The sequence below is a fragment of the Grampus griseus genome (assembly GCF_964374135.1).
Source record: "Grampus griseus genome assembly, chromosome: 15".
Lineage (NCBI taxonomy): Eukaryota > Metazoa > Chordata > Mammalia > Artiodactyla > Delphinidae > Grampus > Grampus griseus.
Genome location: NC_139009.1, coordinates 75,688,095 through 75,714,518, shown reverse-complemented (window position 1 = coordinate 75,714,518; position 26,424 = coordinate 75,688,095). Strand labels below are relative to the sequence as shown.

General features: G+C 46.5%; 1 protein-coding gene across 1 annotated transcript in view; it reads right to left on the bottom strand.

Annotated features, from left to right (window-relative positions):
* The window catches only part of SMYD1 (SET and MYND domain containing 1), a 42,972-nt gene that overhangs the window by 5,513 nt on the left and 11,035 nt on the right, over positions 1–26,424 (bottom strand). The window contains exons 3-10 of the mRNA XM_082672428.1: positions 21,052–21,228; positions 18,286–18,499; positions 15,514–15,644; positions 13,108–13,146; positions 10,253–10,442; positions 3,547–3,639; positions 1,338–1,501; positions 24–192 (exon numbers count right to left, since the gene is read on the bottom strand). Of these exons, the coding sequence (XP_082528554.1) occupies positions 24–192; positions 1,338–1,501; positions 3,547–3,639; positions 10,253–10,442; positions 13,108–13,146; positions 15,514–15,644; positions 18,286–18,499; positions 21,052–21,228 (1,177 nt within the window). The remainder of the gene's footprint in view (positions 1–23; positions 193–1,337; positions 1,502–3,546; positions 3,640–10,252; positions 10,443–13,107; positions 13,147–15,513; positions 15,645–18,285; positions 18,500–21,051; positions 21,229–26,424) is intronic.

The following is a 26,424-nucleotide window of genomic DNA, read 5'->3' as shown; positions in this document are numbered from 1 at the left end:
ACTCGCCCCAAGAAGCCACTTGCCTCTAAGTCCTTGGTGATGGGGTGGGAGGGTCCGTGTGTCACCAGGAGAATGGCGTAGGCTTTGCAGATCATGCCGTGCCCCACCTCAATGTTGCCAGCATGCCAGTTGGTCAGCCCTGCCCGCATGATGGCCATGCCCAGCTGGGCATTGTTGGGGTGATACAGCTTCCTGCAGGGGCAGAGCAAGTAATGATGACACATATTCCCAACCTACCTTTTATCTGCACAACATCTGACAACTTATAAAGTGACCTCACTGATGAAGTCCATATACTCTCCCACCAGCGCTGTGAGGCGTCAACCATCAGGGGAGACTAGGGCACACAGAGATGCACTGAGATGCCAAACACCCCACGCGGTGAGGCTGCAAGAGCTGAGGCTCCGACCTAGCTACTGAGCCAAGTCCTAATGGGGAAACAGGGTCAGGATTGTACTTGGAACTTGAGTACAAGGAGCTGGGAGCCTTCAGCCCTCCTTTGAACGGGCTAGGAAGTTCAGGGGAAAAAAAATAATTCGAATGTCCTTCTTGGGACAGGGTTGTATCTTCACCTCCTTGGCACTCTCTTAACAGGACTTCCTTTTCGCATGGTGTACAGTTTTCCCAGATTTTGTTTATGAGTAACATCCACTCAAAAAAATGCAACTTTCTTATGCCAACATATTCATTTGGCCAGAAATACAAATCCACATGCCCATGTGGACACATAAGGCAAGAGAGGACATTAGCAGAGGGAAGGCAAAGGAGCTGCCTTTTACAATTTATAAGCAAGAATGGCTGACACCTCTTTTTTTTTTTTTTTTTTTTTTGCACCTTGCTGTGCAGCATGTGGGATCTTAGTTCCCAAACCAGGGATGGAACCCACGCCCCCTGCAGTGGAAGCGAGGCATCTCAACCACTGGACCACCAAGGAAGTCCCACTTTTTTTAAAAAAAAATAAAATCTAAAGCTGACAAGATTGCCTCTGTTGATTTTTAGGGGGGAGAAACTTTTCTAAGCACTTAAAATCAAGCCAGATTTAGCCTTAAGGAAACCACAAGCAGAAGATGCCTCCCAAATGATAGACAAGCTGGAGGATTTGGGAAAGACCAGGGATGACAAATAGATTTCATCTCAGGTATCAAATCTGATTCTTTGGACATTATTGCTCAGAACACCACGATACAAAGACTCAGTTATAAAGAGGACAGTTATCGATTACTGATGCCTGCTGTGGGCACAGGAGGGAGAGGTAGCGACAGGCATGCCATCTCTTTGCCATCCCTGGAATAGACACGTTTCCAGGAGACTACCTGAGACCCAGGATCGTCACCTACATATAGCCATCCACCATCCTCCTGGTGTAGTGTGAGGCCTCCTCAAAGGCCTGCAGGTAGGAGAGGACCTCGGAAACGGTGCTCAACAGCCGCAGCGTGTAGATGTTGGTGTCGGCAAACACTGGCTCCTGCTTCTGGAGGCACTCCCGGCATAACTTCACAACCTAGGAGACACAGGCCCTGTCTGTTATCCCTGCACCAGAGCACATGCTTGACTCACATACGGGAGCATCACGATGGCATTGGACACTCACTCTTCGAAGCTTGAGGAAACTACCGGCAGAGAAGGGAAAGCACAAGTTTGTGATCTGAATAGCAAAATGGCCCTGTTTGGCTAAGATGTAGGGATGGCAAGGGTAACAGTGGGAGACACAGCTGATACGGCAGAATGAGGAGTTATCATAGAAGTCAGCAGGGAGTTATGAAAGCCATGTTCCTACATATATATGTACTCCTTCTCACAACGACACAATGAGATAGGCACTACTAATATTCCCATTCTCCCAGACGAGGAAACTGAAGCACAGAGCGGCGAGTGCTTTGCCAAAGTTACACAGAAAGTGAGCAATGGAGCAAGTATTCAAATCAAGCAGTGGAGCTTTATCTTAACCATCATTCCCATGATTCTGCATCCTGGCTGTGCTCTGGAGTCATCTGGAGAGCTTTTTTAAATCCCGATGTCTGAGTCCTACCCCAGACCAATTGAAACTGAATACCCGGGGGAGGGACCGTGGCATCCTTCACATCTGCCCCTGGGTGGCCCTTATGCACAGTGAGGTTGGACAGTCATGCCCTGCTCGAAGTGTACGGGAGGGATTGGCAGAGAGAGAGGCCAGGCGACCCATCAGGAGGAGGCCACATGGGTCCTGGTGAGGAAGAAGACGGGCCCGACCACAAGCGGCTTTACAGTCAGGCTTTTCCAACTGATTCATGTGTAGACATATCTTCAGTTACACCCTACAGAGTCAGATGGTCTCTAGATTTTAGTGGTTCACAGTTCTCCCCTCCTTCCCTTGCCACTCTCACGGGAGAAATGTCACACAATTCTTTCCATTTCAAATGCGTGGAAACCAGTTTTCTCTGAGACTCTCCCAGAGGCCCATGAGGCAGCCAGGTAGGGGCGTGGCAAACTGTGAGCTGGCAGACAATCTATCCTGAAGACAATCCTTGTAAGCCCATGAGCAGCGTCCAGCCCTGCACCCGACCCTACCAAGCGTGAGCAGGGAAGAGGACAAACGAAGAAGACGACAGAGGAATGGAATCCGGAGCTCCAGCTCCTGCCGCGAGCCTCTGCCATAGATTTTCCGGACTGTACAGCAACACTTTGTTCATGGGACTCTCTCCCCGCAACCTGACAGAACTCCCGGGAGGCAAGGAGCATGTCGTGTGTTGGTCACCCCAGTAAGGGCTCAAAAGTGGGCAAAGAATGAGTGAGGAAAGGAGGCGAATGAAGATCAGAGAAAAGCAGATAGAAACGAACAGAAATTAATCTCCCACCTTGCCATGCCCTAGTGCCATCCAAACCTAGCTACCAAATTGTCTAAAGAGCTTGGAGGAAAAAATCCTGATTCATGGTCCCTGTGTTCTGTTGCAGACTAGACGGATCACACCTTAGGGGGTGAGACACGGGAATCTGTACTTCCAACAAGCTGCCTTTGTGAATTCAGTGCAGGCACGTGCTCTGCAGGTCAGTGTTGGCCGTGGGTCTCAACTTTAGGTGCCTGTTGAAATCACTCGGGAGCTTTACAAATCTTGATGTCTGGGTCCCACTCCTAGAGGTTCTGGAGGAATTGTCCTGAGCATCAGGATTTTTTCAATGATTCTTGTGTACAGCCAGTTGAGAACGCCTGGTGTTTCTAGAACCAGGGTTGAATGCACAGTTAGTAGATCTGGACACTGTAGCCAGGACGCGAGAAAGCAAGACACCCACTGCCATTTCCATTCCTCCATCCCCGATATCACAGACACCCCTGGCCCCAGGACGTTTGTCAGGCTGCCTGTGCTCTCCTCAAACCCAGTTTCAGTGAGTTGCCGATGCAGGGGACACGGGTTCGTGCCCCGGACCGGGAAGATCCCGCATGCCGTGGAGCGGCTGGGCCCGTGAACCATGGCCGCTGAGCCTGCGCATCCGGAGCCTGTGCTCTGCAACGGGAGAGGCCACAACAGTGAGAGGCCCACGTACCGCAAAAAAAGAAAAATGAATTCTTACCTCGTGGTACAAACCCTCAGAGCGAGCCTTGTCAACGTTTTCGAGCGTATCCTTGGAGAACTGTATCATCTCCTTTACCACCTCCTGAGAGGGCTGGAAAAGGGAGGGACATTCAGTTGGAGACCCCCTTGTGAGGCAACCCACTGCATCTTTGAACAGCTGCCACCTTTGACATTCACTGTAGTACAAGATGAATGCCTTCTTCATTGAATGCTTCAGTTCTGTAAATGCCACGCAAGGTCCCTATAGCTCAGGACTTCCCTGGTGGTCCAGTGGTTGAGGGCAGAGGCCGGGGACTTGACCAAAAAATATCATACTGCAGTTTGCCATTGGAGCTCATTAAAGAGGGCCCTGTAGCTATGGGCTGTCAACCCTTCCAAGTGTCTCTGCATCCAGTCCCTATTTCCTTGTCTAGACCAAAAGGATATCCATGAGAGAACTCGTCAGCCGTGAAATCTAGACCTACCAGGCTCCCTATGTTTGCCTAAGCAGTCTAGTGATCTTGTAAAAAAAAAAAAAAAATGAGGTTTTGATATTTGAGGTACCATAATTAAGAAGCCAGTTCCCATGAAGGCACGATAATTTTGAAGAAAAAGTGCCAAATTTCTCAAAGACCAAAGGAAAAGTTTGCTTGCTATGTTTATCCATGTCAGAAGCTCTTTTCTGGGGGGACTTCCCTGGCGGTTCAGTGGTTAAGACTCCTCGTTTCCACTGCAGGGGGCACAGGTTCGATCCCTGGTCAGGGAACTAAGATCCCGCGTACCACGTGGCAAAAAAAACCCAAAAAACTCAACAGCAAAAAAAAAAAAAAAAAAAAATACTAAAGAAAGAGAAGTTTTTTTCTGAAAAAAAAGATTTTTTTTTTTTGCTTGGGCAAATCTAATATAACTTTTTTCCAAAATAAAAATACCTTTATTATTTATTCTGACTGTAAAATTAACATATGCAAACTGTAAAACATTAAAACATTATGAAAAAGTACGGAGAAAACAGTAGAAATGCCCAGAACCCACAAGAAGATGGACACAGCACGTTGAGGAGTATTTTCCAATGACTATACAGAGGAAAAATATTTAAACTATGTAACAACTGGTACAGGAAAGGCACCGACCTATCAAAGGCACAGACACATCAACAAAGAGTATGTCTGTATGACTGTGTGTTCTGGCTGAATTGCAGTCCTGCATGTACACACATGCATGAGTGTGTATATGTCAATAGCATCAATCTTTTTCTAACTCGAATAATAACATATTTCTGTCTATTGCCTGCTTTTTTTTTCACTCAGTAGATTGTGGATATTTTCGCATATAAATATAAAAATACCTATATCGCCTTTTTAGTAACTAGAGTTTTCCACTGGACAAAACTAGAACAATTTAATCAGTTCTCTGGTCGTCCAATTTTTTCACCACAAAGAATCGGGATCAACAGCTGTGTTTATATCTGCTGCTCACATTATTTTGTGAGGTCACCGTCACTAAACTACCAAAAAGTTACAGGAGAGTGGGCATCTGTTCCCTTAAAAATACAGCCCCCTAATACGTGGAGATCAAGGGTCTTCCCTCAGGCTCCCAGCTGTCTTGAGCCAGTTCCACAGTGTCCATCTTGTAATAGGAGAACCCGAACCCAGGACAGCTTGCCTCAGGGTCGAGATCACTTAAGGAAGTGGGATTATATTTATGCTTCTCCCCACTTCACCTACTTTGGCTTCTGCAGAGTTCTTGATCATCCCTAAAATTCTGACTACCTTCATTTCCATATCCTTCTGTATGGAAGTCTGTCTCACAGCCTGACTCCAGCATCTGATGCATCCATCAATGCTCTAAGTTCTTCTGGCCGGTCTCACTCCTGACTTAACTTTCACCTTGACCTTTGATTTGGCTGAGATTCCTGGCTTCTGGCTGCCTTCCTGCCTGACGACCCGAATGTTGGCTTCCCGCCCGAGCGCTACTCAGCATTCTGCTAGTTAGCAGACCATGCCTTGGTCCCAAGACCAGTCATTTCAGCGTGCGTCTGCTTTCCTTAGCCTGTCTGAATCAAGCACATTAGTGAGAGGAGTCCATATCTTGCCTGGTTGTGTAGAGTTCTGTGACTGGTGGTTCGGAGGTGTGTCACCCATCCATCAAACGTACATCTTTAGTTTCACCTATAGTTTGTTGCCCAAGTGTTGGCTCATAAAATCACACTAGTCTCCAACCCACTGCACGTTCCGTTGTCTTTAAAACTCAAAATTCTTAGTGAATCTTCTGGGGTAATCAATATCTTGCAGGGTAAATTCAGGGAATACCAAGCTGTTAGGTGTTAATGAAAGCCTTGCTCAGTTTGATGTTGTAAGGAAGAGTGTTACTTTAAGCTCTGGAAGGGAATTAAATTTTTACAAGGAGGCAACTGCCAATGTTCTCAAAACAACCTGGCTGAAAGGTTGTTAACTGACACATGCAACATGGGATAAAGCTATTCTGAGAAGGGAAATGGGCGGTTCCACTTGGCTCCCTTTTCGGAGTAAAGGCAGGAAAACCTGATCTGCAGATAGGATGTAAGGAAGCCCACAGAGAGAGGCTCCCCTCTCGAGGAGCACACCACAATTAATAGAAAACAGGGAGGAAGAGAAAGGAACCGGAGGAGAAGGGGTAGAAGCCAGAGGAGGAATCAAAAGAGGAGGAGGGGAAGGAAAGAGGGACATTAGCTCCCCAATCTTGAGAAACTGGAACATTCCTATTGTGAAAACCATAGCTGAAGGCTGGAGAGAGAGAGAGAGAGAGAGAACCAAACAGCCTAAACAAGGAGGGTCCAAAGCTACAATCGGGGGAAATTGGTGTTATGTTCTCATTTTTAAAAGATTTGGTTTTTATTTTTATCCAGGTCTATATGTGTGTGTTTTTATTATATTTATTTAGTTATTTATAATATATACATAGGAGTCAGAAACAATTTTGATGCCAATTTAAGGTTTGAAGATGAGTCACAAAGGCTGGTGTATAGAAAGGAGCTTGTCAGGCTGGGATAAAGCATTATTTAAATAAAGAAAGAAAAGCAACTGTGATGACATCATAGATAGAAAAGCTTGAAGGAACTGTTAATAAGTTAGTCCAATGCTCCACTTTACAGATGAGGAAACTGAGACCCACAAGGAAGAGACGTGCCCAAGCTCAGACATTCAGGGTCACAGCCAGAACTAGAACACAGGCCTCCTAATTCTCCAGTATTCTTTCCACTACAATATAATGGCTTTTTATTATGCCTTCAGATGCACTTGCTTTTAAAAAGTTATACTCAATTTTTTCTTCTGCTTACTTGTTTTGGTTGAGTCATTTTTATTTTGAGTTATTTCTTTATTTTAACAGAGAAACCCAATGTGATATAAAAATAATAGACAGTTTTCGCTTTGAATCAAGGTCGGTTCAAGCAGAAATCATCGATGTTTTTATATCAAGAGAGATGTCAGCTCTGCTAATTCAGACTGAAAGACGTGGGCATACAGTCACCAGCTGGTGAGCATATCTAAAGTGAAGGGACAGGAGCTAACAGCCACACATCACCTATTTAACTATTGGAGTTGCCAGGTAAATATTGAAAAATTTAGAGAAATGACTACACAGTTGTTTCACTTAATTTCTGAAGGGAGAAAAGAGGGTCTGGCCTCTTTGAAAAATTAGGTAGTGGTGGAAGCAAGTTATGAAAAAAATACTCAGGGCCAGGCACCAGGAGGGAAGGCTGGCTGGCTTGCTGATAAGACACATATTATCCTGCAGGTTCTGGAAGGTCAGGGTGAGGGTGGACACAGTGGCTTATTCTTTTCTGTAGCTCCTGTGGTACTGTGTTCAGTGCCCCACACATAAGTGTCAATACACATTTCCTGGAAAACAGAACCTTTGATTCTGTGAAAATGGGGTTGTTCCTATAAGGAACACATTCCTGCTTTGTATCCTGCCTGGGAGGGATGACTCTCAACTTCTCCACACTAGGCATCGTTGATCCACTGGTTACAGATTCCTCCTCCTACTTCTGTCTGTTTGGAGACTGACTCTGCTTGCACACCCAGGTGGGGTGAGCGAATCTGTGTCAGGGCATGTGTCCCTTTTAATTGAAATAATTTAATAAATTTAATTTTCAGAAATGGTAGCATACACAGTGTTATGGGTTGAATTTCATCCCCCCCAAATTAAATTCCTATGTTGCAGTCTTAACCCCCAGTACCTCAGAATCTGACCTTATTTAGAAATGGGGTCATTGCAGATGTAATTTGTTAAGATGAGGTCATACTCAAGTAGGATGGGCCCTTAATCCAACAGCACTGGTGTTCTTAAAAAAACAATGCCAGGTGAAGAGAAAAAGACACATGAGGAGAAGACCATGTGAAAAGGCCCAGGGCCAGCTACAAGCCAAAGAAAGAGGCCTAGAACAGACACTTCTTTCACAGCCCTCAAAAGGAACCAGCCCTGCCAAGACCTTGATTTCAGATTTTAGCCTCCAGACCTGAGAAACAATACATTTCTATTGTAAGCCACCCAGTTTGGGGTACTGTGTTATGGCAGCCCTAGGAAACGAATTCATACGTCAATGTCCAGCCCCTTAACTCTTTTCCCTTAAGAAATAGAGCTCAACTATTTACAATTACCAAGACATGGAAACAACCTAAATGTCCATCGACAGATGAATGGATAAAGAAGACGTGGTACAATGGAATATTACTCGGCCATAAAAAAGAATGAAATAATGCGATTTGCAGCTACATGGATGGACCTAGAGATTATCACACTAAGCAAAGTAAGTCAGAAAGAGAAAAACAAATACCATATGATACCACTTATATGTGGAATCTAAAATGTGACACAAATGAACTTATCTATGAAACAGAAACAGACTCACAGACATAGAGACTTGTGGTTGCCAAGGGGGAGGGGGATGGGGGAGGGAAGTATTGGGAGTTTGAGACTAGCAGATGCAAATTATTACATGTAGAATGATAAACAACAAGGTCCTACTGTATAGAACAGGGAACTATATTCAAAATCCTGTAATAAATCATCATTGAAAAGAATATGAAGAAGAATATATATATGTATGTATAACTGAGTCACTTTGCTGTACACCAGCAACTAACACAACACTGTAAATCAGCTATACTTCAATTTTTAAAAATAATAAATAAAAAAAAAAGAAAGAGAGCTCATTCCATGTCTGTACACAAAGATCTAACTCATTAGTTTATTTTCTTAACTTAAATATTTCCCTATTGGTGGTTACTTAGCTTTTTTCCAATATTTTGCTGTTCCCAATAATGCCATAATGTACTATCTCTTTACACATATATTCCTGTGCACATACGCAAGTATATCTGCAGGGTAAATTCTTAGAACTGCTTGGCCAAAGGGTAAAAAATATTATATATTGAGAGTAAAAATAAGTTAGTGGCAAAAGAAGCCTCGAATAGCCAGAAAATGAAAGAGAGGTGCATCAAGTGGGGGAACAGAGCTATCTGGACAGTAGCACTGACACCACTGGGTAATGAAGTCATTGAGAGAGGCCCCACCATCTGAACCTAGAAGTCAGTTTTGCTTGTAGCCTTTGCTCTAACCAGAGACAAGTTCCTGCCCACACTTAGGATGCATACGTTAATTCAGAAGTATATTTGTATCTTAAATGCTCTGGTGAACTGTGAATTATATAGAAGTGCTGGGTTAGCCTCCCCGAGGAGAATGGCTCCCGGTTAAAAACCTACGTGTGATTTTTCAGACCTGACCGTAGGCAATTCCAAAGGCTCTCCCTGGCAGGCCTCACGGGTGGGGGGAAAGCTGCCCTCCCCACAGGGGATTTGGTGCAGGGCCAGAGCACCGCAGTCTGTGAAGGGAGATGCAGCCGAGGACTCAGGTCCCCCGGCAGGTCATGCTCTTCGCATATTTGCATTCCTGGACCAGGTGCCTTCGTTCCTAAGTCTCTCGCTCTCTTTTATTTTTTTTTTAATTGAAGTATAGTTGATTATCTGAGGTCTTGAGGTCTTCTTCAGGAGCCTCTACGAAGGCTTGCTTATTGTGAAGGGGGCGCTGGGGGACATCCCCCTTGGTAAGACTTCCAGTGCTGAGTGGTCTCACCATCAATTAGGCAACAGTTACTCAGGAATTAAGCATATTAAGCAATCCAAACATTGCTCCATCTCCCCATTGCCCATTTCCATGGGACTAGGAATATCTTTGTGATAACCCGACAACAAGTCTCTTTGCCCATCTGGTCTCTCTATATGGAATTCTCAGCATCACTTAACCTGCAAAGGGGCAAGAAGAGGAACTTAAATTTACTGAGTGTCTACTCTCTATGCCTCTCCCTCAGCGTCTACTCTCTATGCCTCTCCTTCAGCGTCTACTCTCTATGCCTCTCTTTAGTGTCTACTCTCTATGCCTCTCCTTTAGCGTCTACTCTCTATGCCTCTCCTTTTACATATATCATCTTGCTTAATCCTCATAACAACCCCTGTAGCAGGTGCCATCATTCCTATCTTACAAATGAGAAAACAGAGTAACTTCCCCAAAGTCAGACACCTGGCAAGCAGTGGTACCAGGACGCTAGCTGGGACCCATCTGCGTGCTCTGTCCACCACCCGCTCTGTCCACCAGGGCAGTGGCGCCTTGGTTAGCTGTGGAATCTGCCCTCGCCTGGCTCCTGGGGAAGATGCCCAGAAGCACCCCAGTGGTGGGGCTGCCTGTACCTTCGGGTCGTCTTTCACACCCAGGAAGAGGTCGTCCTTCAGCCCTTTCTGGCAGTGCTCACACGTACAGTCAAAGTAGTACTGCTTCTTCAGCTGCTTCTTGCGTTCTTCGCTGACGTTAAGGAAGTCGATATAGGACACGGTCAGCTCCTCTCCTTCTGAGATCTTGCCCAGGGCCCGGAGTTCAATTCTGGAGCAGGGTAAAGGAGAAGAGTCCATCAGATCCGGGGTGGGATGTATGCTCTTCAAGGTTTCAAGAAGTTGAGTCTCAAAGACAACGACCTCCACTAACACTGAGAAAACTCCATTCCCCCCCAAAGGGGGAGATGTGGTGTAAAGGACAGTTTTCTGGAGAGTTCTACTCTACTCATTATAACAATCAAATCTGCTCCATTCAGCTAATTGCTCTGGAATCAGCTCAAATAGACTCCCAGTAGAGGTCTGGGCTCCATCATAAAAGCATACAAAGGTTCCACGCCTGCAGGTCTCCCAGTGCATTTAGCTACTGATTGTCTGTAACAAAGGAATGGAGAAATAATAAGGCAAAAACTCCAGACAAGAGAAGCCTTGATAGTCATTTCTGGTTAGTTTGGAGACTGCTTCTCTCAGAAACACGCACATTCAGTTACCCAGAAGCTTGGCCCGTTCTGTGTCTAATTATAAGCCCCCTCTTACCTTAACCTTTGGTCCAATGGTTCAGACCTAATTTATGTGAGGAGACTTATGCCTGCAGATCTCTGAGGCAAATAAAGGCTAGCTCTTTATTAGCCCACTGCATTGTTCACTTTTGTGTTTACTGGGGGACATGGCTTTGGGGTTGAAGGTGGTTAGCGAGAGCAGATGACACTGTAACCCCCTTCCAGCCTAGACCTGACCCTCCAATTACTTACAGCACTACACACCTCACCATGTAATATAGATACAGAATGTACTGAAGACAAAATCCCACTGCACAACTGACACCCAGCTAAGCCAGACTAGCTGAGACCAGCCTGTGGGCCTCTCAGCCATGCATCTTCCACCCAGGAGTCCAGAAACTACAGAAAGAGGGGTGAGCCCGGCAAGCTGGATCCTAAGCTATGCTCCTGTATCCCTACAACATCAGGGGGCCTCCCTGCCCAGAGGGAACCCATCACCCAGAGAGTGAGGGGCAGGATGCAGAGGGCTGGGAAAGCATCTACAGAGAAGTCCATGGTCATTTCCTTTACCTCCCAGAGAGGCTGATTCAGATGCCACGTGAAAGGCAAGAGAAGATTCTAGCACCAGAGAAAGGTCCCAGTCAGAGGGAGCCCCTTCCACGTGCTCGGAGGCGACAGCCAAGCGAGGAACAGCAGTGACTTGCATGTCCAGGCCCCTGAGGTGACCGCTTAAGGTTAAAGAACCTTCTCTCAAAGTGGGGTACACTGCCTTGCCCAATATATGTGATAATACAGGATAAGTAAGCAATTCTGCTCCCACTAGCCCTTTCACAGAGGCAGCTCACTATATTGACATGTCCTCGTTCAACAGTAAATCAATGACCAGTTGAGTTGGCCAGTAGCTTTGCTTCGCACCAAGGTTAATCCAATTCTTACAAGGTCTCAGAGTATCTCAAATTATTTCAATGATATGAGAGAGTTTTCAAAACCAAATTAATGTAAAGTCACTTAGGTATAAGAAATGCACAATATGCCCCACTTTACCTAACCTGGCACTGGGAATCAGGGGAGGAATAGTGACCACTATTCTGTTTTGGATCCCAGACCTCTTCCATCTCTAATGCTCTGCAGTTCTACAGTTCAGCCAATTGAGCCACAAGTAGGCAACTTAAGTATTTCTTGTAGAGAGGTCAGGAGCAGAGTCCAGGGCCACAGAGACTTAGAATTAGGAAGGTCCCTAGACACGCTCTCACCTTGACCTTTGCTCTACAAATGTAGAACCAAACACCCAGGAGATGATGTGAATCGTCCAAAGTCCCTCGCAACGCACATCAACACAGACTCAGGTGCACCAACCACTCCTACCCCTGCCCTCCCAAAGCCCAAACTTCCACACAGCATTTTGTTGTTAATCCGAAGATCATTTCAAGTACTTTCAAGCCCACCTTGAGAAAAAGGCCCACTGGGGCTGTGGAGCTGTCATTAAGAAAAGTCCGAAGTAAACTCTAACCTAAACCACTAATTCATAGCTGGCCAGAAGCAATAAAGAGAACACTATGAATAAATACTTATCAAAAACATCAGAACCAGTCTGAGTGAGAAGTTGGAGGTTATAAACAAACACAGAGTCCTTGGGCTTCCCTGGTGGCGCAGTGGTTGAGAGTCTGCCTGCCGATGCAGGGGACACGGGTTCGTGCCCCGGTCCGGGAAGATCCCACGTGCTGCGGAGCGGCTGGGCCCATGAGCCATGGCCGCTGAGCCTGCGCGTCCGGAGCCTGTGCTCCACAACGGGAGAGGCCACAACAGTGAGAGGCCCGCGTACCAAAAAATAAAAAAAACAAAAACACAGAGTCCTTTAGTAGGTCAGTAATATCAACAGTGCTCATTTCACGATAAGCAGGGTTTAAAGGGAGAGTGTGGGTTTTTGCTAAGATGATGTGGACTGGAAAGGACCTTCACGCTTTGAGGTTGGAGGAGAGAGAGAAATGAGGAGTAAGAGAGGGAAGCATAGGCACAGCAGGTAGTGGGTGGGTGAGGAACAAAATGATTACTATAAATGCATTAAACACACAGCATCCAGCAAAGACAAGATTCTGGGGAGCAGAAGGACATTACGGACAGACAGCCAAGGGGTCTCGTGAAGGGGCAGCCCCAGCAAACCAGGCAAGTGAGGGAGATGGGTCAGAGCAGCAGGGATGTTTCCAAAGACTGACCCACCTCATCTGGGTGTGAAACATGGATTTCACTGCCTCATGACTGAAAAACAAAACAGACACCCAAATGGAAATCATTACCATTGGCTTATCCCGTACGGCTAGCAAGGGCGCACAGCACTCCAGGTTATGCCATCAAAGCTTTGGTCATCACAACCATCTCTATCCCAGCCGCTCCTAGCTGGGCTCCCTTGACAAGAGGCAGCCTGCTATAGTGGAAAGTGCACTGGATTTGGAATGAGAAGTTCTGGGTTCAAAGGGATTCGGCCCTGGACAAGTTGCTTCACTTCCCTGGGCCTCGGTATTCTCATCTGTAACCTGGTCATGAGACCGTCACGAGACAACGCATCGAAAAGTAGAGTGCTACAGTATTTTTCAATGGCAGGGCACAAAAAGTATGGGAACCATTCATGAAAGATGCTCCAGGTTGCCCAGTCCTGTTTGAGCGCCAAATCGTGGGCAAATTGGGCTTGGAGTACCCCTTCAGAGTCTTGGGGTTTTCTGAGTGGTACACCAATAAGGGCTTCAACTTAGAGTCCCCAGCTGTGTGGCCACCAAGAAGCAGCATCAGGCGATCTTTGGATGATTCAAACCCTGGCTCAGCTTTCTCTTCTACTGAAATAAACCTTCCTTCAGGCATTCTTTTCCAAAAGAATAAAATAAAAGTCGAGTGCTAAGAAAACACATGGGAGGCTATTATTGTCCCACTAACAAGCATCTTGGACAAATAAGGGTGGCCTCTTTGAATGTCTATTTTGGGAACAGTTTGAACTGTGTCTGGAGACCCATCACTCAGGAAGTATGCAGAAATTACTGGGGTTAGAATTGGGCTCCTAGCACCGCGTCCAGTGTTCTTTCCACTATGGCAGCAGCTAGACAGTGACTGCAGTCCCCTCTTGCACAACATCCAAGAAGCTCGGGTACAATGTGGCTGCTTGAAATTAGTGGATGCGTGGAAGCCAGAGCGGGCACTGGTGATGATCTGAAGAAAGGGCCCCCGGGTTCTTGTGGCTGCTACATGTGGTGACAAGAAGAGCTCTGGGTCACCACCACTTAGGGGAGTGGTGTCCAGAAAGACCAGCCCCACATGTGAATCTGATCTTCTCTGCCAACCAGGGTAACTCCAGACACCAGCTCCTCTGGGGAGGATTCCATGAGGTCCAGGCCAGTGACCCCAAGAGGCTTACAAAGGGAAATACAAATGCTGGGGAAAGATAATCATCTGGGTGCAAAATGAACTGTCCTGTCTTGAGTGACTTTCTCAAGTGCTACTGTCATGCATGCCCTTGCTTCCAGAAATAGAAAGGAAAAGGGAAATCAGAGCCCTCGCTCTATTGGAACTTAAGCTTGAGTCTTGGCTGAGAACCAGAAACCATTATCTTTGGGGGGAAGCCTGCTCATTGTTGATGGCTTAGAGTCAACTGGCACCTGTCATAAGAGCTCATCTCTAAGAGCAAAAGAAATATTGTTTAGGCCTCATTCCCCCAAAGCCCCCCAGCCTAAGCCATGGACAACGAGGGGCTCATCCTGTTTGCTGACTCTTCTCCATTTGCGCCCCACCCCAAATTCCATTCTCTGCCCTCCTGTCCCGACCTGTGCCTTCCAGGGGGGCAGGGCTGACCTCTGAGGGCTTCATCACCCAGGTTCCTTGGCCCTCTGGCTTCTGGTTGGGGTTTGGCCCATGGGAGGAGATCAGAAGATGGGAGGAGAAAGAGGTTGGGGTATTTAGTCTCTTGGCTCTCCCTCTGCCACACCACAGTTCTAGCAGTGGCTGGTTTCTCTACAGGTACAGCCAAGCTGTTGGAGTGGCGGGGGTGGGCAGGGAGAAAGGGCCCCCTCCTATGGCTACAGCTCTCACCAGCTGCAAGAACCGTACTTCCTCCATTGCCCCTCCAGGTCAAAAGGTGGTAATGGTTTCATTCTGTCACTAGACCCTGGACATTTCACCATTCTTTGTCAATTTCTTCGACTCTACCCACACTTCCGTCAATTGTGCTCTTACTTCTCTTAGGGTAACCCCTGCGTGTGCCTTCTGATTTCTGCTGGGAACTTGACTGTTCCTGCCAAGCGCCTTCTCAGTTGATGAGGTTCTGCAATGACCTCTAGATAGAAAAATCTCAGGCTTCAAGTTCTAAATTATGTAGCAGTTAGAGGTTTATCTAACATATCTAGGCAACCTCAAGAAACATACAGAGACTCCAAAATTCCTCATGTGGAATTCTTTGCCATCTTCCTCATTATGTTTCTCCCATTCACAATTATTCTAGAATAAAATTTCTATTTTCTGTCCATTTGGAATCCATGCTAGCTCAGGTTCAACAGGTTACTTTTGGTTTAAATCAAGGGTAGAGACAATACCGTAAGGTCTCCCCATCCCCAACATACCAACCCAAGTTGAAGACATACTCACTTGCCGTTGTTAAATATGACCGTGCAGTTGGGCCAACAGTCATGGTTCACCAGGCCCAGGTTGGGGAAGATGCCCACACCCACTGCCTGCAGGCCTCTCTGGTCACTGAGCGTGAAACCATTGCAGTTAATCTACCCAGGGGAAAAGAGGAGAGTCAGCTAACATAGACTTGGCGCAGAACACCCTCCAGCTGTTGAAAGTTTTTTAAAAAATAGAAAACCTGGTCTCATCCTGGAAATGCTTAGAGAGTCTGGAAACGAGACAGTCAGTCTCCTGTTCTCTGTGTGACTCCAATTGACCCTCAAGATTAGCACCGTGGGAAAGTCTCCTATTTGCTAAAATGCACCACCACCTTGAAAGTTTTGGGTAGCTGTATTCTAAAAAGGCCCAAAATGGGAATTCCCTGGTGGTTCAGTGGTTAGGACTCAGTGCTCTCACTGCTGGGGCCCCAGGTTCAATCCCTGGTCGGGCAATTAAGGTCCCACAAGCCGTGTGGCACAGTCAAAAAGTAAAATAAAGTAAAAAAATAAAAAGGCCCAAGATGGAAATGTTGGTTCTGAGAAGTTTCTCCTTTTTCCTGTATCTGAGTCTCACGAGTCTTCCCCAGCGTCTATCTTGGTTTCTCTCTCTGTGCCCTTCTCTGCTTTGTGTGTGTGTGTCTCCTCTGCTACCTTTGACTACTCTCAACTCCTATAACTATTCATAAAATAAAATTAACATCTGTTTTTGATGATTTTGTGTCTGGTGGATACCTTGTACTCCCTGTCCACAATTTTAAAATCTGATGAGTGCAACATTTATCTCTGAATGCCAGGCATATCAAATTGGTTACTGCTTATACGGCACCTGATTTCTTTCTTTTTCCTTAAAAAAAGTTTTTTTTTATAGAAATAGATTCCAAATGTCTGCTCTCAGGGTATAAAAAATGTATAAGCATAAATATTACCTAGGATACATTAATATCTGCACACAAGTTTCTGCCAAATGTAAAAATCATATATATAAATACATGCTATCCATAATATTTATAACACAATATACATTTATAGATATATACTGATCTGTATAGCACATAGCTATTTGTTATTGATACTAGAGGACAGTCACTTTCTCCATCAATCTCATTGGTCATTCAGCAAGTACATGAAGTTAAGCCCGTCAGTACCACTAATAAGCTGTGTTACCTTGGGCAAATTTCTTTCTTCTCTGAGCTCTTATTTTCCCATCTGTAGGTTGAATAAGTTAAACTAGATGATCTTCATGGGTCCTTTCAGCTCTACGCCTTGGTGATTACAGCATCCTTGGCTGTAGTCCCCAGACCACCTTAGAGATACTCAAGATAGTCTATGACACCCATTCACACCAAGGCTGTGGAGCATAGAAACTCCACATGTGAGAGTAGAAACTCTGGCATCAGACAGACTGCTTCTAGACCTTCCTTGGACACCAGCTCACTGTGTGACCTTTGGCAGTCCTGTAACCTCTCTGGCCCTAGGCTTTCTGTTCTATAAAATAGGAATGTTAAAACCACGGACTTCATCTTGTTTTGTAAAGACTGCACAAAATAATATCTGGAAGGCTATGATGGTTATCTTTCTGTCAACTTGGCTGGGCTGTGGTGACCAGATATTTGGTTAAACATTATTCTGTATGTTTCTGTGAAGGTGTTTTTTGGATGAGATAAACATTTGAATTGGTAGACTTTGAGTAAAGCAGATTACCCTGCACAATGGAGATGGGCTCATACAATTAGTTGAAGGCCTTCACAGAACAAAGACTGACTGCCCCTGAGGAAGAAGGAATCCTGCCAGTGGACTGCCTTTGAACTTGAACCGCAATTCTTCTTTGGGTCTTCAGCCTGATGGCCTACCAGCAGCTCCCACCATCACAAGAGCCAGTTCATTAAAATAAAGCTCCTTCTCTCTCTCTCTCTCTCTCTCTCTCTCTCCCTCTCTCTCTCTCTCTCTCTCTCCATATAGAATATATATATGCTATCCATAATATAAAGCATAGAGTATAATATACTATATATATATATATGCACATACATGGACACACACAGTACATCCTTGTGGTTCTGTTTCTCTGGAGAACTCTCACTATTACAGAAGCACTGGCACATGGTGAGAGATGCTGCGTGTGATCATGCTACTGTTATCACAATAACCCCTTCCTCAGCCCACTCACCAGCACCCCACAAGGGGCCGGGCCTGCCAGATGGGAGACGTGCCCCCATAGCCCACGGCCTGAGACTGCTGACCCCCTGGGCTCCCACCCCGTCCTCCCGGACCCTCATGGCTTCAAGAGGCCTGGATAGGTTGCTCAAGGCAGTGCCCTCCAGAAAGCCCCTACTCTCCTCTCCCTGGTTGCCCATGATCAGCACATCAGATGTGGGAAAAGGAAGAGTCTTACTTCCAAAGTGACTGGTGGGCAAGAAGGGATAGTGACTGGGTCTTCGTTTTCAATGTGGAGAAGAGAAAATATAGGAAGTGCAGATGAACGAGAAGGTAAATCACCATCAAAATCTACCGCTCAGAGCTAATGAGTAGTTTACGCTTGGGGTGCTGACTTCAGCCACGCAGGCGTGACCTCAGAGTAAAGGAAGACCGGAAAGAGAACTGGGTAAAAGTTCGTCATGTGAGGTCTCTGTCCCCCGTCCAGCACTTCTCTTGGCCTCCCCTTCCACACGGACCTGGCAGCATCCGGAAGGTCCTTCGTCGGACAATCCCAGGTGCCAGCCCAGCCCCAAGGCCACTTTGGGAGAAATCTTACCACGCCGAAGATCCGCGAGATGTACTGCATGCTGAACTGCTGGCTCTGGGGCGGCCAGTACTGCAGGAAAGTGTCCACGTCCCCCCGCAGCTCTTTCAGCGCCTCCTCCCCGAAGTGTTCCACGTGGCTCTGCAGGTCGTCCACGGGGACCAGGCAGCCCTCCGTGAGCCCGCCGCCCTCTCTCTCCACCCGCCACAGGACGCGTGCCGCCAGCCTGCGCAGAGGGGCGGGGTTAGAGAGGCCTCGCTGCGCTCATTCATTCGACAAACGCTTGCTGAGAGTCTAGTACACGCCCGGCACAGGGTCGGGCCCAAGACACCGTTTTGAACTAGACGGATGGAATTTCTTGTAGCATGAAGCTTCTTAGAGTGGGAGACCTAAGTTGAAAAGATAATCTAAACTACTGTTAAGTGCTATGCCCCAAATCAAACAGGGTGACCTGATAGGGAGCGGTTGGGGAAGGGGAAACCAAGGTGATGGGGGGAGGCTTGACACGGCACCCCCTGGCTGCCCGCGGAGTGAACAAGCGCCCGCCCTGTGCAGATGGGGAAAGAACAGCGAGTACGAAGGAACAGGGAAAGAGCTTGGCACGATTAGAAACAGCAAGGTGCTGGAGCTAGGGAGCAAGGAGAGGAAATCACATAAAGGTGGAGAGGTGGGCAGAAGCCAGGTCACGTGGGTCTGGGTAATCATGGAAGGGGCCTGGGGACACAGTGAGGTGCAGGAGCCTGGGTCTCTCCTGACTGTGTGGCTAAGATGAGCACTGGAGAAGGAGTCTGACGACTCCACTTCTTACTGTGTGACCCTGGGCAAATCACTTGACCTCCCTGAACCTCTCCAGTGGCAAGTAAAGTGAGGATAATATGTATCCCCTGCCGTGCTAACCTGCAGAGTGTTGGTTCACAAACTGGCCCCCATCCACAGAGGGCAGGAAGAGAGGCAGACCACTCCAGATTGGTGGGTGTCAGTTTGAATCAGCAGGGGACTTACTTAGGAGGCTTGTCTTGGGCGGCCACAGATAAAAAGATCTTGGGGGCTTCCCTGGTGGCGCAGTGGTTGAGAGTCTGCCTGCCGATGCAGGGGACACGGGTTCGTGCCCCGGTCCGGGAAGATCCCACATGCCGCGGAGCGGCTGGGCCCGTGAGCCATGGCCGCTGAGCCTGCGCGTCCGGAGCCTGTGCTCCGCAATGGGAGAGGCCACAACAGTGAGAGGCCCGCGTACCGCAAAAAAAATAAATTAAAAAAAAAAAAAGATCTTGGTCCCTGCCAGCCGAATTTTAGGGTTTATAAAGAGGCCTTCACTGGGTTCAGTCATACCTTCCAGGTGGTTTCAACACCACATTGCTATCTCAATGCCACATTCTTGGGCAGCTTCTGGGAGGTGGGGAAGGCAAGCGAGCACATTCCAAGGACAGGGGAGGGGATGAAGACCTGGGTCCAGCTTGCAGGTCAACCAGAAGTCGTGTCCTCTCAATGCCCTCCTCCAACACAGAGGTGTTTAGGAGACAAAGTGAGGTAGTGGATGTCGACATCATGTGTGAACTTATTCACATTCTTAATGATTAGATAGAGAGAAGGCAAAGAAGACAATCTAAGAGGGGAAACAGTATAAGCAAAGGCCCTGAGGCAGCCCCAAACGTGCATATGCAGGGAGCAGGGGCAAGGAAGGCCTCGTCTGGAAGGAGCAAAGGGCTCTGGAGGAGAAGGGGGGTGGTTAACGTGGGACAAGAGGGAGGGCCCTAGAAAGCCAGAACCCAGAACTTTGTTTTTTGGGGAGGTTTTTTTTTTTTTTTTTTTACATCTTTGTTAGATTATAATTGCTTTACAATGTTGTGTTAGTTTCTGCTGTACAACAAAGTGAATCAGCTATATGTATACCTATATCCCCTCCCTCTTGGGCTTCCCTCCCACCCTCCCCATTCCACCCCTTTAGGTCGTCACAAAGCTGATCTCCCCGTGCTATACAGCATAGAAAGTACAGAACTTTGAGTATGAGACAGAGGGCCTTACTTCACTCTGAGGGCAGAGAAGGCCCACTTGTTAACCATTAAGCAGCCCATGCCCACAAGATAAAGCCTGTGACCAAGGGACACTTTGGTGACTCTCTGCCACTCATTAATTTTTTGACACAGGCAGATCAATTTTTAAAAAGTAAACATTGGGGGGCTTCCCTGGTGGTGCAGTGGTTGAGAATCTGCCTACCAATGCAGGGGACACGGGTTCGAGCCCTGGTCCGGGAAGATCCCACATGCTGAGGAGCAACTAAGCCCGTGCGCCACAACTACTGAGCCTGCGCTCTAGAGTCCACGAGCCACAACTGCTGAGCCCACGAGCCACAACTACTGAAGCCCGTGAGCCTAGAGCCTGTTCTCTGCAATGAGAGAAGCCACTGCAATGAGAAGACTGTGCACCGCAGCCAAGAGTAGCCCCCGCTCGCCGCGACTAGAGAAAGCCCGCACGCAGCAACGAAGATCCAACACGGCCAAAAATAAATAAACAAATAAAATAAAATTTTTTTAAAAAATTAAACACTGGGGAGCCGCACGGAACAAGCCTGCAACCAGCTCCACCAGTGGAGATCCCCTCATAGATGGGCTTCCCAGACCAAGGGAGAGCATGGAAGAAGTGACCATATCCTGTCTCTCTGGGACTCTTTCCTGATTTGCACTCATCCCAGCTTGCTTGGACCCGGGCATGCTGTCCCTGCCGCCATCCCCCGCCTGACATTTGGGAATCCCAGTCTCCACCTCGGGGCCCAGCTCTGACCTGATGTTCTCATTGGGCACCTTCCCGTATCTCTTGATGGCCGAACACTCGTTCTTGTGGTTCTGCCAAGCATCCTTCTGGCAGGTGCGGTCACAGTAATGGGCAAACTTGCACTGCCCGCAGCGGTGGAGCTTCTCCTGCCTCTTGAAGCAAGTGTGGCACACAACGTTCACAAGGCTGGAAATGGAGGGAGAAAACCTGTGATTGGGGGACACCACACTGGCTTTTGGGGGACTGGGGTTTGGGTACTGGCTGTCCTTGTCTTTCTAAGCTTCAGATTCTCATTTTTCAAAATAAGGGGCTTGGGTTTCCAAAGATCTCCTCTAGCTGTAGCTACGCTTCTGGCAGATATTTTCCAGTGAAACCAATGTAGGGAACTCTACTGTGCTCTTCATATAAGCCCTTCAATTTAATTCAGCAAGAGGTCATAGAGTTACAACCTTTATACCGGGAATACCACAAGTTGCTGGATGAACACTTGAACTTGGGATCACCATGCAGCATGAGCACCCACTACAATAGGGGGGCCACAGGGTATTCCTGGATCACAACGGAGGAACCAAGGAAGTCTTCTAAGCCAAGGGAGTGGCTGAAAATTCCTCCCAATCCTCTTGCCAAAAGTCACTTGTCATTGGCACCGTGGCCCGGGAGAGGGCATACTGTGCGACATATTCTTCTCATTGTTGAAATGGAATGTCCCTTTCCCCAAAGAATAAAAATATCGTAACTACTTACGATATGATGGGACATGAAACATGGCGTGTTTTACACAAAATGAAGTCTACACGTTATGATGTATGTCATAGTGTTTTGCAGGAGTAAAGATGGACAAGGTTACTGATGTCACAGATGTTATCTGATGTATTCTCCCGGCTCAGAGAGAGAGTGGAAGTGATGGGTGGCCAACTCCACAAACTGCTGTGTCCCCATCTGCTGTGAGGTGTGATGCTAGTAATTTGTTACTAGTCATGAAGTACTCAAGGGCATGAAAGGTTAGTGCTTCTTTATAACTTACAGTAGGTGCAAGGTTATTCCCCTAATAATGTCTTCCTCTCTCCCTTGCATTCCCTTAAGCTTTCCCAACGAGAGAGGAAGAGTAGAATTACCCTGACATACTTACAGTTGCACAGAATCCGCAGCGCATCATAATTATGCCGCTACTGCTGCTTTGACCAGGAGAAGGCTGGGGACAGAGCCCCAAGATGCTGCAGTATAGATTTCACCCCAGTCTGGGTGATGGAGAGACCTTTACAGTCATGCATATAATCCCTTATGAGGCCTTGACTCAATGCAACTATCAGTTCAACAATATCTCACCTTCCTATTGTCTCATGAGTGTCTTTACAATCACTTTGCTGTAATAAACGTTTAATTACTTTTCATGAAAAGAAAACGTGATCAATCTGAAATGATTTTTCTCCTAGTGAACACATAGTGGGTTCCAAAGGTTAACCACCAAAGTATTTTCTACAGGCTCACACACCTGTTTAAATCTCATTCCACAATTTTTTTAGGACTTAGAGTCAATTTTTAAAAGCTGGTGAAATCCAGGAAGTATTATGAGCTATCTCCTAATTTAGATTTCCTTGAGATGAGGCTGACCTTTCTCTCCATCACCCCACCTGCCATTAAGGCTTAGCCACGAGGCTGGAACTAGGAAGAAGGAAGAGGGTGGGTCTGATGCAGAGAGGGGTTCCTCAAACTTTAGTGTGTGTGCACATCATCAGAGATCATGTGGTTCTAATTCAGCAGGTCTGGGGTGGGGCCTGAGATTCTGCATTTCTAACAAGCTCCCAGGTGATACTGATGCTGCAGCTTTAAGTAGCATGGATGTAGATATGAGAGATAACCTAAATTCTACCCTTTCTTGGGGGGCGGGAGGGGGGCAGTATGTGTGGAAGTATCAGGTAGGCAGGAAGGGGAAGTTTAAAAAAAAAAAAAAAAAAAGCTTGTCTTTCTGGTCTCCATCTCTTTTTGTTGGTGGTGGGATGGGTATTACAGAAAGTCAGACCTGGAGTAGGTCAGAGTTGAGTTCAGCCCCTGATTCCAGTATCTACTGACTGTGTGACCTCAAGCAAGTACCCTAACCTCTCTGAGCCTTCGTTTCCTTATGTGAAAATGAGAATAGCAACACTTAGATCTTGATATCATTTAGACAAATGACTATTACCTTTTTTAAATTTTTAAAATTATTTATTTATTTTTGGCTGCGTTGGATCTTCGTTGCTGCACCCAGGCTTTCTCTTGTTGCGGCAAGCGGGGGCTACTCTGTTGCGGTGTGTGGGCTTCTCGCTGCGGTGGCTTCTCTTGTTGTGGAGCATGGGCTCTAAGCGCGCGAGCTCCGTAGTTGTGGCTCACGGGCTCTAGAGCACAGGCTCAGTAGTTGTGGCGCACGGGCTTAGTTGCTCTGCCGCATGTGGGATCTTCCCGGACCGGGGATCAAACCCACATCCCCTGCACTGGCAGGTCGACTCTTAACCACTGCACCACCAGGGAAGTCCAACTATTATTTTTTAATGAAACATACTTGGTATCTTAAAAAACTCAAGCAAGAAGAAAATTACAAAGAAGTTCCAAACTTCTCCCACTCTCAGAGTGATTCGAGGATTAAATGAAACAACGTGTAAAGTAGCAGCTAAGAGCCTGGCACAGAACAAGTCCTCAGTAGGTGTCAGAGTTTGGGCCAGGTGATCTCTGAGCACCTGCTCTCCTCCAGCACCCACTAATTCCCAGGCAGCCGCCACAGAGGACGACTTCCCAACTGGAAGAGAACCTATAGGTAGGGGGCCAAGGGTACTTCCATGATAGAAATACCACCCCTTCTTTACTTCCCCACCATGAGAGCATCTAAAAGACGTGATGTCTTAGAGGGAAGTGATAAGTGAAATAAGACAGAGAAAGGCAAATACTATATGATATCACTTATGTGTGGAATCTAAAAAAACACAACCGGGCTTCCCTGGTGGCGCAGTGGTTGAGAGTCCGTCTGCCGACATGGGGGATGCGGGTTCGTGCCCCGATCCGGGAGGATCCCACGTGCCGCGGAGCGGCTGGGCCCGTGAGCCATGGCCGCTGAGCCTGCGCGTCCGGAGCCTGTGCTCCGCAACGGGAGAGGCCACAACAGTGAGAGGCCCACGTACAGCAATAAATAAATAAATAAATAAATAAATAAATAAATAAATAAATAAAAAACACAACCAACTAGTGAATATAACAAAAAAGAAGCAGATCACAGATATAGAGGACAAACTAGTGGTTACCAGTGTGGAGAGGGAAGGGGGAAGGGGCAATATAAGGGTAGGGGAGTAAGAGATACAAACTATTAGGTATAAAATAAGCTACAAGGATATATTGTACAACCCAGGGAATATAGCCAATATTTTATCATAACTAAAAATGGAGTATAACCTTAGAAAATTGTGACCCATTATATCGTACACCTGTAACATATAATATCATGCATCAACTATACCTCAATTAAAGTTCTAAGACCACTTTTTAATTTATTTATTTTATTGAAGTATAGTTGATTTACAACGTTTCAGGTATAGAGCAAAGTGATTCAGTTATACATACATATATATAATATATATTCTTTTTCAGATTCCTTACCATTATAGGTTATTACAAGATATTGAATATAGTTCCCTGTGCTGTATAGTAGGTCCTTGTTGTTCATCTGTTTTATATATAGTAGTGTGTGTCTGTTAATCCTAAATTCCCAATTTATCCCCTCTGCCACTTAAAACCACTTTTTAGATGACAGGAGAAAGAGTGCTTCTTCCAGCCAGCTTAGCTAGTGACCTTCACCAAGCCTCATTTCTCCTCCTTAGTCTCATTTTCCCAGTCCCCACAAGAGTCCCATTCACACAATGCTTTGCAATTGAAAGAGATGTTTTTTAGCAGTTCTCTTGTGTTAAACCTTCACAACAACCCTTTAGAGTACAGGTCATCAGTATCCTCACAGGGGTAGTATTCTCATAGGGGTCCCTGAGGGCTGACACTGCTCCCAGCACAGAAGGCAGAGGAAGCCACCAAGCCTACCTGCTTTGCCTGCAGCCCTGAGTGTGCCCTGCCCCAGCCAGCGGTCCCCGCTCACTTTTTGCTCTGCAGCCCTGGGCTATGTCATCTGTCAGAGTCAAGTGGGATGGAAAGGCAGCTGTTGCTCAGCTCCTTGTATGGAAATAACCAGTTACTGGACAGATAAATGCAAATAGAAGGTGTCTGCAAGGTGGATGAGTCCTCCAAGAGCACAACCAGAGAGAACTGGACCAGCAGTGCTGGCTTCCTGGGCTGCTTAAAAACTCTCATCCTGCAAAGTGGTCTCCCCTCAAAAATCGAGGGGGAGGGCACATGTCTTAAAGAACATCACATCCCTCAAGTACCCAGAGAACTTTACAATATTTTCAATTCTGTCTTTCTTCCTTGTTCCTTCCCCTCTTTCTTCTTTTACAAGGATTTATTGGGCATCATTTGCAACAATGTGGATGGACCTAGAGGGTATTATGCTTAGTGAAGTAAGTCAGAGAGAGAAAGACAAATACTGTTTGTTATCACTTATATGTGGAATCTAAAAAATAAAATAGACGGATGAGTATAACAATACAGAAACAAATTCATAGATATAGAGAACGAGCTAGTGGTTACTAGTGGGGAGAGGGAAAGTAGGAGGGGCAGGATAGGGGTACGGGATTTAGAGGTACACACTACTATGTATAAAATAAATAAGCTATAAAGAAATAAACCGGGCTTCCCTGGTGGCGCAGTGGTTGAGAGTCTGCCTGCCGATGCAGGGGACGCGGGTTTGTGCCCCGGTCCGGGAGGATCCCACATGCCCCGGAGCGGCTGGGCCCGTGGGCCGTGGCCGCTGAGCCTGTGCGTCCGGAGCCTGTGCTCTGCAACGGGAGAGGCCACAACAGTGAGAGGCCCGCGTACCACAAAAAAAAAAAAAGAAAGAAAGAAAGAAAGAAATAAGCCATAAGGGTACAACACAGGGAAATATAGATTATTTTGTAATAACTTTAAATGGAGTATAATCTATAAAAATATTGAATCAATATGTTGTACACCTGAAACTAATATAGTAAATCAACTATACTTCAATTTTTTTAATTTTTTGTTTTTATTTATATTCTTTTTTAACTATACTTCAATTTTAAAAAGTAAATTAAAAATTTTTAAGTTTATTAAAAAATATTTATTGAGCTTCTATTATGTGCTGTGCATTGAGCTAGGTGACAGAGGGCCTTAAAGACAAAGAAGATACAAACTTTGCCTTCAAGCAGTCCCAAGGCTGGGCTGGGGCATAAACATATATAAGCAAGGTGAGGCATGCCATCCAGGAGTGCTGGGAACCTGCTGCAGGGTTCAAGG